Here is a 13293-nt window from a genome sequence, read left to right on the forward strand (position 1 = left end):
GCGGGCTTGCGAACACCCGTCCACTCAGATTTACAATGCAGTGACGTCAGCACGCCACTCCTCCCATCATATTTGTACCTCACTGCCTGCACAATGCCAACCTCTGCTTGTTCCCGACTCCTATCCTGCCCAACACCCAATAGAACACCTTTGGGATGAATTGGAGCAGAGACTGTGAGCCAGGCCTTCTAATCCAACATCAGTGCCTGAGTTCACAAACGCACTTCTAGACACACTCCTAAACCTTGTAGACAGCCTTGTTTAAGTTGAGTTGAAGCTGTTATAGCTGCAAAGGGTGGGCCAACTCAGTATTGAACCCTACGGACTAAGGGCCAGATTCATAAAAGAGATACGACGGCGTATCTCCTGATACGCCGTCGTATCTCTGAGATACGAAGGTCGTATCTATGTGCCTGATTCATAGAATCAGGTTACGCATAGATCTCCCTAAGATCCGACAGGTGTAAGTGACTTACACCGTTGGATCTTAGGCTGCAATTCTAGGCCGGCCGCTAGGTGGCGATTCCATTGCGGTCGGCGTAGAATATGCAAATGACTAGTTACGCAGATTCACGAACGTATGCTTTGCCCGTCGCGGTAAATGTACGCCGTTTCCGTAGATATACGCGGCGTAAAGATAAAGCTGCCCTCTAGGTGGTCTAGCCAATGTTAAGTATGGCCGTCGTTCCCGCGTCGAAATTTGAAATTTAACGTCGTTCGCGTAAGTCGTCCGTGTATGGCGCTGGACGTCCTTGCGACGTCATTTAACGCAATGCACGTCGGGAACGCACCTAATTTAAATGGTCCCCGCCCCATTTGAATTAGGCGGGCTTGCGCCGGGCGGATTTACGCTACGCCACCGCAACTTTACAGGGAAGTGCTTTGTGAATCAAGCACTTGCCCGTAAAACTTGCGGCGGTGTAACGTAAATGTGATACGTTCCGCCGCCGCTAAGTTACGCGGAAATACGTGAATCTGGCCCCATGACTGGGATGCCATTAGGCTCTGTTTCCACTTGTGCGACTTAGGACTCAAAAGTCGCATGACAAGTCGTACCCCACGATTTTCAATGAGTACCGTTCATATCTGTGCGACTTCAAAGTAGACTGTTCCACTTTGATGCGATTTGAGGTCCATAGTCCATACACAGGCATTGCTTCAAGTCACGGCAAAATCGCGTGACTTTGGGGTTACAATAGTGGAAACACAGCCCAAAAGATCATGTGCCTGGAAAGCGTCCCAATACTTTTGGTAATATAGTGTACTTAAAGTGATGTTAAAATTTTAAAGTCAGCAGATGTTCCACCTTTGAGACAGGGAAAGGAGATTGAGGATACAGCCCCCAATCTTCATCTCTGCAGCCTCAGCTGCGTGGAATGAATGGACAAGAATAGCTCTGTACAGAGATTCCCGTTCATTCACAAACTGAAGAATACAAAATAAACCGTTTTCTATTATTCTATTATGAATAGACAGAGTCAGTGATCAGTACCGATCACTGACTCTGTCCATTCAGAAAGGGAAGGGGCCGGTAAATGACATATTTACCGGCCCCTTCTCCCACTCTCCATCCTGACATCCCCTGCAGTAGCTGGGGGGGGGGGGGGGGGGAGAAGAGCACATAGGGGTCAAGGGGCAGCAGGGCTTGGATAGAAGGGGCGGCATGTAGAAGAACCGATTCCCTCCATTTTCCTCCTGCAGCCGCTGAATGGAGAGGATGGAGGATAAGTGAGCTTTGGGAGACTGCAGGAGGAAAATGGAGGGCATCAGTTCCTCTATATGCCACCGAGCTCCCCTCCTATCCGGGAGTACAGGGGAGCCACACAGGACCCTTGGAGCATGAGGCCGAGTATCAATTGCAACCCCTCTGACCCCTGTAGGTACACCACTGCCTTGCATCAATTCTGCATTCACTGCCACAGGGAAGGTTCAGTGTTCCGGCACGGCACCAATTTGCCTGTTCTGCTTGAAGGTCACCCTTAGCAAGTGTTAGGGGTATCCATGCCGTGGCATCATTCAGGTGACAATTCATTATAGCCGCCAGTAGTTTTAAATGACTTATTTTCCTTTAGAAATGTAATTTTGCACAGGGACTGTTCTAAACATGGGAAAAATGTGCCATTTTACAGCCATACTATAGACACCCCCTAGGTACGAAAATGTAAAGGAATATTTCACTTTTATTGTTTCACTTTAAAGTGGATGTAAACCCAATTTTTTTTTTGGTGTCACAATGTAGAGAATAAGATTTCCTATCATCTGTGCCCAGTCTTGCCACACAGAGTTAATCCAGCTCTGAGCAATCCTCTTTTATTCAGTGAAAATTAACAGACTTTCAGATAAAACCCTGTCTAAATTAAAAGTCCGAAAGCCTCTCTCCTTGCTTTGAGTGACAGATTATATACATATCTAGCTTGGACATGTTTATCATATGTTATGTTAATCATAATATGAGGTGATCCACAGGTCATTGTATATTACCAAGATGTGTTATGTGGGGGAGGGGTGGATTTCTCACTTTTTTTTTTTAAACCTTAAATTTTATTGAATTTTCAACATTTTCCAGGCAAATGAAAAACAAAATAAAAGGACAATGAAAGAAAAAAAAAAAAAACATAAAAGGACACATAGCATTATAAAGGGGCAGCACTAGGAGGGACAGGCAAAGTTGCCGGTACAACAACTGGATCATAAGACAGGTCAAGATCCAATCTAGTTAACATAGGGCCAAGTGTCTATATCATCACAGAATCCAGCCTGCGATTTCTCACTTTTTATACTGTGGATCACCTCATATTATGATAAACATAACATAACATAACATATGATAAACATGTCCAAGCCAGATATGTGTTGTTTAATACACTGACCTCCTTTTCCTATTCAAGCTTCTGCTGGCACCCCTTTTCAGGCTGCTAGAAAGGTCCCAGGCGAAGTGCACTTGGTATTACTCTCCCTGGGACAGGAGCCGGCACTACAGAGTGAGCATCGGCTTATGCAGGTCCTGCACCCTCTGTGGCTGCCTGCTTCCTTTGCTGCTGGCGCCGGCTCGATGCACTCTGATGCTTTGGGCTGGCAGGTCGGAAACCCGTTATAAACAGTAGAAAGAGTCGGCAACACTGAAATCCTTGAAGTGTAGTTTATTGGTTACATCGGAGTGACAATAAAATTATGGCGCTGAAGCGGTTCGGCAGAAGCCGTAGTTGTAGCTCGGAAACCCGTTGATCTCGATCTGGGCTTGCCGATCCGCCATCCTAGAGCATGGACATGTGCTTCCTTGGTTTGTGGTCGCGGGCCACATCAGAGTGCTACGCGGGCCACGGGTTGGGCACACCTGCTTTACCACATGTCTACCAAAGTACATAAATGGCATGCTGGACAAGTGGCTAAATCTCCTCTACTGTCTAAATTAGTAAATGCCGGTGTCAGATTAGCAAACCTGTCAGATCAGCTAATGGTAGGGACGTTCCATCAGCTGACTTCCCCAAAATACATATAGGTAGATTCAGGTAGGGGCGCGCAACTATAAGGCGGCGTAGCCTAGCGTGTTTACACTACGCCGCCTTAAGTCAGAGAGGCAAGTACTGTATTCTCAAAGTACTTGCCTCCTTACTTAGGGCGGCGTAGCGTAAATGCGGTGGGCGCAATCGCGCCTAATTCAAATTCGGCTGAGGGGGGCGTGTTTTATGTTAATATGCTTTGACCCGACGTGATTGACGTTTTTTTGAAACTGCGCATGCGCCGGGCGCCTACATTTCCCAGTGTGCATTGCGGCTAAGTACGCCGCACGGGCCTATTGATTTCGACGTGGACGTAAATCGCTATTCGCGGACGACTTACGCAAACAACGTAAAAATTTCGAATCTCGAAGCGGGAACGGCGGCCATACTTTAACATTACTATTCCACCTATGAGATGGAATAACTTTAGGCCTGATAATGCCTTACGGAAACGGCGTAAATGTACTGCCGCGGCCGGGCGTACGTTCGTGAATCGGCATACCTAGTAATTTACATATTCTACGCCGACCGCAATGGAAGTGCCACCTAGCGGCCAGCCTCAATATTGCAACCTAAGATAGGACGGCGCAAGCCGTCGTATCCTAGATATGTTTAAGCGTATCTCTGATTGAGAATACACTTAAACATAAGTCGGCGTAGATTCTGAGTTAGGTCGGCTTATCTACTAAGCCGGCCTAACTCTTACTGAATCTACCTAATACTGCACGTGTGTTTCACCGTTAGCGCATGCACATTGCAGCGTCCAACAATCAGACAGGCGCTGAGCAGTGTGGAGTGTACCAAGATGGCCGTCGCCACGTTCTGACTGCAGGCTTTCAAAACAAAACATCAAAACAGGTTATCGTGTTTCAAAATACTGTATATAAGCATATATGGTCACTTTATTGCTATAATGCATCTGAAATTCAAGACTTGGCTGGGTGTGACTAGATGTCCGCTGCCGCCTTCTGACCGCAGGTGTTCTTTCAGATTAGCAAACCTGTTAGCGGTGCAACGCATGTGCAATAAGTGTTTTTGGCAAGTCAGCTGACGGAACGTCACTTCTGTTAGCTGATCTGACAGAACACCTGCAAATATATTATGTATGCACTTGCTGTCCCTGGGTTGTTGGCTTTAAAACCCTGGAAGGATAAAGTGGGAAGGTCTCTGCCACATGTCCTGTGCATGCTGCTAAGCCACAAGTCAGAAGGGACCAATATGCAAGTATTCTTATAATCTAATACACAGGTGTCAAACACAAGGCCCACGGGCCGAATCTGGCCCTCCAGGCCATTTCATGTGGTCCTCGCACCGCTCCTGCAACTGCAGGAGAGCTCCAGCCCTCCTCTGGTCCTACTCCGGACCCCTTACATTCTGCTTTCAAGCAATGCATCCAGCTTCTTCCCAGCAGCAGCATAAGGAAAGAGGGTGCACTGTGATGTAAGGGAGAGTGGTGGACTCAACTTTTGATGGTGGGGTGGCTCTTGATATCTAATGTAACTGCGCTGGACATCTAATCTTACAGATACAACCGGCCCTTTTGAGGGCAGTCATAATGCTGATGCAGCCCACAATGAAATGGAGTTTGACACCCCTGTCTAATAGTTTAACTGCAGCTGCTAAGTGTATATATCTACCGTATTTATCGGCGTATACGCGCACTTTTTTGCCCTGAAAATCAGGGCAAAATCGTGGGTGCGCGGTATACGCCGATACCCGCTTTCCCGCGCCGAGTTTTGAATACTGCGCCGACATTTACCAAGCGCAGTACACTCGGGTATAGTCGGGCAGTCTCGGCTCCTTCCGCGCTCACGTCAGCGCGAGAGTTGCCGAGCATTGCCCACAATACACGAGTGTACTGCGCTCTGTATATGTCGGCGCAGTATTCAAAACTCGGGGCGGGAAACGAGCGGGGAGGACGCGAGGACGCCGGACCCGACGAAGAGGACACCCGAAGCCCGCAGAAGGACGCCGGACCAGACGAAGAGGACACCTGAAGCCCGCAGAAGGACGCCGGACCCGACGAAGAGGACACCCGAAGCCTCAGACGAACGCCGGACCCGACGAGGCCGCCGCGCAAGACACCAAAACTGTAAGTACAAAAAATTTCCACAGGATTCGGGGCAAACTTAGGGGTGCGCGGTATACGCGGGAGCGCGTTACACCGCGATAAATACAGTAAATCCCTGTGACATAGTATCTCTGCCCTGTCCTTATTATTTCACATGCACAGCGCCAGATAGCAAGGTCTGTGCTACGGTATGTGTAGTGTTCACCCTCCAAGTATTTTGGTAGTTAAATCTGTTTATTGCAATATAGTTTATATGCAGCTCCCGATATTTTAGTTAATCCTGTCCCTTCTGGTCTAGGATTCTATAGCTAGCTTTAGTTAAGGGCTTAATAACCAGCATAGCCTAGAGCAGGTAAGGCTTCCAGTGGCCACATCGAGATCAGAGACCGATGCCGCGTACACACGATCATTTTTTGGCATGAAAAAAAAAACGAAGTTTTCAGCATGTAGAAAAAACAAAGTTTTTCCAACTTCATCATTAAAACGACGTTGCCCACACACCATCGTTTTAAAAAAATGCTCTAGCAAAGCGCGGTGACGATCAACACGTACAACGGCACTATAAAGGGGAAGTTCCATGCGGATGACGCCACCCTTGGGGCTGCTTTAGCTGATTCCGTGTTAGTAAAAGACGATTCGCGCTTTTCTGTCTGTTACAGCGTGATGAATGTGCTTACTCCATTACGAATATTAGTTTTACCAGAATGAGCGCTCCCGTCTCATAACTTGCTTCTGAGAATGCGCGGGTTTTTAACGTCGTTTTAGCCCACACACACGATCATTTTTTACAACCCGAAAAACCATGTTAAAAAATGCAGCATGTTCGAAATTTATTTTTGTCGTTTTTCAGAACCCGAAAAATTATGTGAAGCCCACACACGATCATTTTAAATGAAATTTTTTAAAAACAACGTTTTTTTCATGCCGAAAAATGATTGTGTGTACGCGGCATTAGAGGTTTGGTTGAATGTCAGATAGGAAATTATTAGTGAGGGACTGAAGTGCAGAGTAAATAGGCTTATTCTGAGTTCCAGTGCCACACCACAGTTCCTGTGAGAAGCTCTGTTCCAGTCTGGTTGGACAACAGTTGGAAGATTCCCCCCCTCCTAATCGCTGATCTCGTATTTAGGTCTTTGACACAAAGACAGATGCAGCATCATCCTCAGGGGCCCCTTCAATTGGACTTTGCTGCAATATTTGTGTGGAGATATCTGGTTCCCTTATTTACCTACAGGTGTTAGCGCAAGGTTTGAGGAGGGCCATTTCTCAAACCCCAATCAAAAGAGGGCTTTTTTTTACTTAAACTACTTGCCATCTGGGGCAATTTTTTATATTTTCATACACATGCTAAAATCATAGTTTGTAGCTCGAAAATTCCTTAAAACAACCAAACATTATATATTTTCTGAAAGCAGAGGCCCTGTAGAATACAATGGTGGCTATTTAAATTTCCATGTGAAATATTTGCACAGCCATTTATCAAATGCAATTTTTCAGCAGAAAAACCCCTGGAGATCACCATCAATAAGTGTATCCATTAGGCCCCGTACACACGACCGAGTTTCTCGGCAGAATTCAGCCAGAAACTCGATCGGAGCCGCATTCTGCCGAGAAACCCGGTCATGTGTACACTTTCGGCCGAGGAAACCGACGAGGATTTAGTCGAGCCAAATAGAGAACATGTTCTCTATTTCCTCGTTAGTCAACGAGGAAACTTGGCTCGCCGAGATCCTCGGCGGCTTCACAAGGAACTCGACGAGCAAAACAATGTGTTTTGCTCGTCGAGTTTCTCGGACGTGTGTACGGGGCCTTAGATACTCAAGATCTCCATACCGTTAGATTTGGAGGCCTCCAATTTTAGGCCTGTCTGCTAGATTCCAGAGACCAGCATCTTTATGCTTTACCATTGGTTCCTGGAGAACAGATACCAGGATCTAATGGTACAGCCAGAGAGTGGCGATCTCAAAGGAGTTCTATGCATTAAGATTTAAAAAAAAAACCTTCTGTGTGCAGCAGCCCCCCTCATACTTACCTGAGCCCCATCTCTGTCCACGAGTGTCTTAGCTGTCCAACACTCTCTCTCCTGATTGGCTGAGACACAGCAGCGGCGCCATTGGTGCCGCTGCTGTCAAAGTCAGTCAGCCAATCAAGAGAAAGGGGGCCACAGCTCCGTGTCTAAATGGATACAGTGATACAGTGTGATTCGGCTCGGGTGCCCCAATAGCAAACTGCTTGCTGCGGGGGCACTCAACAAGAGGGAGGGGCCAGGAGCACAGAAGAGGCACCCAAGAAGAGGAGGATCTGGGCTGCTCTGTGCAAATCCACTGCAACAGAGCAGGTAAGTAGAACATGTTTGTTATTTTTATTGAAAAAAATACACTTTTTAAAGGTTACCGCCTAATGGTAGTGGTCATCTGGGTACTAATAGTGAAGCCTAGTGGTGGTGGTCCAAATCCCCCCCCCCCTGTCTATCCTGTCCCCCGTCCCCACTATTTAAAAAAATTGAGACAAAGAAAAGAGAAATGCCTGAGCAGGAATAAAGAAAATGTGCAGATTTCAGACTTTTATTGAGATTTCTTGAATTTTTTCCATTACTAACATGGAGTTATTTGTACTGATGGCTTAATGCAACTAGAAGCATTCACCACCACAATAGACATATATGAGTACAGAGTCACTGCACACACAGACAGGATCTGGGAACGGTCAGAGGAGAGGAAGAGGAGTGAATACGCCTAGAACGTAGAATAATGTCTAGATCGGCAGGACACGCAGGTGATGGATGGGGAAGAGACATCAAGATAAGGGGACAGGGGAGACAGGACACCGCTAAAAATAAGGAAAATGTTCAAATCTACGCAAAGATAACCCCTAACTGTCCACATGTTTCTCACCCACCACAACAAATCTCATACCAGAATTCTACAATCAATATTAACTTCTGAGTTGCCAGATACACCCAACCTCCCCAACTATGTCCTTCAACACATTGGACTTGTAGAGTCTACCTTACCTACTGACAACCCTGTCCATTGAAGACTGTGAAACCACCCATTCATGGTGTTATCTGACGATTTCCAGATCCCAGCTCTAGATTATCATCAACAGATCTCCACTTTCTGTTCTCTTCTAAAGATCTCCCAATCCCAGCTTCTGGGCATGTTCCTGATCTGTGCTATACATGGACATCTCTGGATCTTCTCTTAAAATGCATAAATCCCAGCTTTACCGTTTTTATCTGGAAAACATCAGGTCTCAATTCAACAGTATCGTATTGTGACCTGTAGATCCGAACCATCAAGTATAAAATGTATGGTCGCAATGTTTACGTGCCATAAACAGATCTCCAGTTTACTTCCACCTCACCCAGCAATCTCTGTCCATGGGCTTAAAATTAATCTCACCAAAACCACCAATATTCTGCCCTAATTCTACACCTCTACAGAGAAGAGTCAGTCTTCTGCAGCATGGGATGACTACCACATCTTTCCCTCTATATAAATCTCATCCACCACTTACCCCCACGCCTATCTGCTCTTACCCCTGTTAATTCCAATCACAAGGGGAACTAAGAGACAACACACCAGATGAACTACTGTCACCCAGGTTTTTGGATCCCCAAGAAACGCCAGACGCTGTTTAGAGGGGGAGGGGTGCAGGAAGCAGAACTTGCAAAGAAGAGATGGGTAATGAATGGGGAAGAGGGGGACTTGGGGGAGAAGGTGCTGGTTGCAACTCTTCAGCAGGACACTTCCATGGTGTGATTGATCTGCCCAATCCCCTCGCTGCTTTCTGACTGGGTGCAGGGCCGTGGGCGTCCTCCATCCACAGAACTGGCGCTGGTGAGAGAAGCTGTGCGAGAACGGGCGAGTCGGGTCATGCTGGCGGAGGGCACTGAAGGCATAGAGAAGGGAGAAGAGGATACATGTTACTAGAAAAGCTACAGATCAACACTGGCTGCATAACAGGAGCTCCAGTAGCAACTAAATGGTTAACACCCTAACATATAAGACCTGGAACATGGCCGAGATTTAACCCTTTCATGCAGTAGGGTAGCAGCAGCCTGAGGTTCTACAGGAACCTGCCAACCAGGACATGCTAGCCAGAATAATATGCCCCCTGGAGGAAGGAATGCCATGGGCCCCCTGGAAAAAGGAATGCCATGGGCTTCCCCACCCCAAGATTTAACACCAAGACAGGAGACTGGTGAAAGCCCTATTACTTTGAAATTGATGTTCTAGAAAGCAGGCAAAGAGTACCCATTTCCACTGAGACAGTGGCAGCTGCATGTAGTGATGACAGAGGTAGGGGCAGATGTGCCATAGCTGCCAGAGTCTGGGGTAATTCAGAGGGGTCCTCAGTAACTCAGAGTCTCAAATTTGAGAGAGAGGAGCCCATTAGGAAGAGCTGCTCCCTGGTAGTACTGGGACTCAGAGGGGTAAGCTGGAGTTACAGCACCCTCTATGAGGGAGGTAGGCACAGCAGTCATGGGGTTGGGGTGAGCTACAGCACTGGGAACATGCAGCATTGACAGCAAATCTGATAGCAGAGCAGGGGAGGGGAACATTGGGTACCTGCACTGGCACTCTGTCTCCGATCCTTCAGGGAAGCAACTGAGGGAGAAAGACGAGGAGGGAGAGAGGGGCGCACACAGGGCAGTTATGAGGAGAGGTGGAGGAGACACAGAAATGTCACATTAACACATTAGATACAAATATTCTGAGAGACAGACATGGTACACTGCGCACAGGGCGAGCAAAGACATATACATGGTGGGAGGCAGACACAGCGATAGGACCGAGGGATGAATAGTGCGACACACAACCAATGTCACACACTAAAAAGGGACTGTGGTAGACGTTTCCACTTAAGAATGTGATGGTGGTTGTGAAGACTGGACACACACACACATTGTAACACAATTACCAAAAGGTGTACCCACAACTACCAGACACACAACCAAACAAAATAACCAACAGACAAATGGCGAAGACCATTGGATACTCACCATTATGCACACACCATTGGATACCCACCACCAGCCACACATCACTGAATACCATCCACCATCAGACACACACCATTGGATACCCCCTGCCATCAGGCACACACCATTGAATCCCTGCCTTAAGGCATTCAGCACTGGATAACTGCCAGTGGGAACACTCCAATAGGTACCCTTCACCTGGCACATACCACTGGATACCTGCCATCAGACATTCGTCCTCAGATACCCACTATCAGGCACACACCATTGAATACCCACCACCAGGGACTTACCACTGAATGCTTGCCATCAGGCACCCAACATAGGATACAGGTCATCAGGCACTCACCATATCAGACACACACCACTGGATACTGATCATCAGGGATTTACCATTACATACCCACCATCAGGCACACACCATTGGATACCCACCACTAGGCACTACCCACTGGATACCAGCTATCAGGCACTCACCCAGTGCCAATCCTGACCTCTCTGGGGCCTTAGGCAAAATGACATGTCATATTGAGTTGAGAAGCGGGGGGGGGGCTACCGAAAATGAGATGCGGGGGGAGGGGGCGTTCTGCTGCTGTCGGAAATTACATCTTACATTAAAGTGAGAAGCTGGGGGTGCGAACTTCTTACCTCTTCTCCCATGCAGCCAGCCAGTTGAGAAGCAGGGTGAGGGGCCAAAAATTACTTCTCACCAGGCGGGGCCTCCAGTTATTTGGGGGGCCCTCCACAGCTTTGTGGAGCCCTAAGCGGCTTGCATAGTAAGCCTATAGGGTGAATCGGCCCTGCACTCACCATTGGATACCCGCCATCAAGCACCCACTCTTGGATTGGATACCTGCCATCAGGCATCCACCATTGGATACCCAGCATTAGGGACTAACTTAGGCAGTCACCATTGGTTACTCACAATCAGGCACTCCCCATTGGATAACCACCATCAGGGATTAACCACTAGATACCATCTATCAGGGATACACCATTGTATACGACCATCAAGCACACACACACTATTTGATACCTGCCATCGGACATTTACTGTTGAATACCTGTTATCGAGCCTTCAGACACACCACTTGATACCCGCCATCAGGCACACAACATTGGATACCAGCCATTGAGCACTCTCCATATGATCTATGATACCTCAACATGATCCAGGCAAACTATACTTACTATATCCCATTCCTTGGAGGAAATATTTAAAGGCTTCTGTCAGTTTTCCAGGCTGTGCAAGAGAAGGCATTATGCAATTACACTTCATATTAGCAACATCTCAAGACCCTCAACAAACCAATGACCCCCTCCCACAATCTCCTTTTTGTCTCATACGATTCCCTTTGTCTAACGATCTCCCATGAGAGTCTAAATATGAATGTTTATTCATAGACATAGGGTTACTGAATAATATATAGAAATAGTTGGTGTTACCTGTGTCACTTGAGGAAGTCCACCAGAATCGGCCATCTGTGGGGGCAGAAGAAAGGGCAGCTAGTGAATAAATATGTTTACGTAAAAAATGCAGCTCAGATGAAAAATAAAATATTGGTAAAAAAAGTGATGAATAGACACCACTCCCCAAAATGAGGAACCAAAAAATCCCATCCTCAGCTCGCCTCACCTGCTGCTATTGTGGTAAAACAGAAGCAGAACAACACTGAGGAGAACCCAGAATGGTCATACCAATCAGGAAGAAGGATGAGATGAGGGGCTGAAAATTCTACAGAAGGCACTGGGTTAATTGTAGGAGGATGGTGCACAGTAAATGGAGGCTATGGAGAAGAAGCTGGTGGGAAAGATGGTTGGGGGAGCCAGATACTGAGGGATTGGAAGCCATGGGTAAGGGTGGGTACTGAGGGATTGGAAGCCATGGGTAAGGGTGGGGGTGAAAGGTAGGAGGAGGGTGAGGCCAAGAGGTCGAATGAGGTTGAAAAGGTTTGAGTGGGCTGATACTGTGAAATGGAAGCTATAGGGAACGGTGGGGGTGGAATGGTTAGAAGACGGTCACACTGTGGATTGCGATGCGAATAGGACGGTTGGAGATTTGCAATGAGGGATTGGAGGTGATGGAGAAGGTGAGGATAGAAAGGCTGGTGGAGGGTGATACTGAGGGTTGGGATGGTTGGAGGAAGGTGATACTGAGGAATTAGAGGCTATTGGTAAGGACAGAAGTGAAAAAGTTGGTAGAGGTTGATACTAAAGTTTGGAGGAAGGTTATACTGAGGGATTAGAGGCTACATGAGAGATTGGAGAAGGGTTATACTGAAGGTTGGGATGGTTGAAGGAGGGTGATACTGAGAGATTGGAAACTATACGAGAGGGCAGAGGTGGAAAGTTTAGAGAAAGGCGACACTGAAGGTTGGAACAGCTGGAGAAGGGTGATACTGAGGGATATTGGAGGTTATTCCGGAGGATGGAGGTGGAAAGAAAGGAGGAGGGTGATAGTGAAGGTTGGGATGGGTGAAGAAGGGTTATACCAAGGAATTGGAGGCTATAGGAAAGGGCAGAGATGGGCAGGATGGAGAAGGGTGGTGTCGTGGGTGGGGATGAGGTTGGTAAGGTTGAAATAGGGGTAATGCTAAAAATTTGGAGGCTATGGGAAGCAACAAAGTTAGGATTGTTGGAGGGGGTGATACTGAGGGACTGGAGGCTATGGGGAAGGGAAGTGGTTAATAGTGTTGGAGGGAATTGAAGCTGCGGGTTGGCAAGGTCATAGTAGG

The 13293-nt window shown here is 47.3% G+C and overlaps 1 protein-coding gene across 6 annotated transcripts in view; it reads right to left on the reverse strand.

The window, feature by feature from the left end:
- Window positions 1-8108: 8108 nt before the first annotated feature.
- Window positions 8109-13293, reverse strand: part of NDRG4 (NDRG family member 4) — a 48467-nt gene continuing 43282 nt past the window's right edge. For 4 of the 6 annotated variants that reach the window (XM_040329272.1, XM_040329275.1, XM_040329271.1 and 1 more), the window contains 4 exons: window positions 12005-12040; window positions 11750-11801; window positions 10146-10184; window positions 8109-9465 (listed from right to left, as the gene is read on the reverse strand). In XM_040329272.1, the coding sequence (XP_040185206.1) occupies window positions 9311-9465; window positions 10146-10184; window positions 11750-11801; window positions 12005-12040 (282 nt within the window). In that variant the 3' untranslated portion in view covers window positions 8109-9310. The remainder of the gene's footprint in view (window positions 9466-10145; window positions 10185-11749; window positions 11802-12004; window positions 12041-13293) is intronic. The other 2 variants (XM_040329273.1, XM_040329277.1) reach the window with 1 other exon arrangement.

This window comes from Rana temporaria, chromosome 11 (genome assembly GCF_905171775.1).
Source record: "Rana temporaria chromosome 11, aRanTem1.1, whole genome shotgun sequence".
Lineage (NCBI taxonomy): Eukaryota > Metazoa > Chordata > Amphibia > Anura > Ranidae > Rana > Rana temporaria.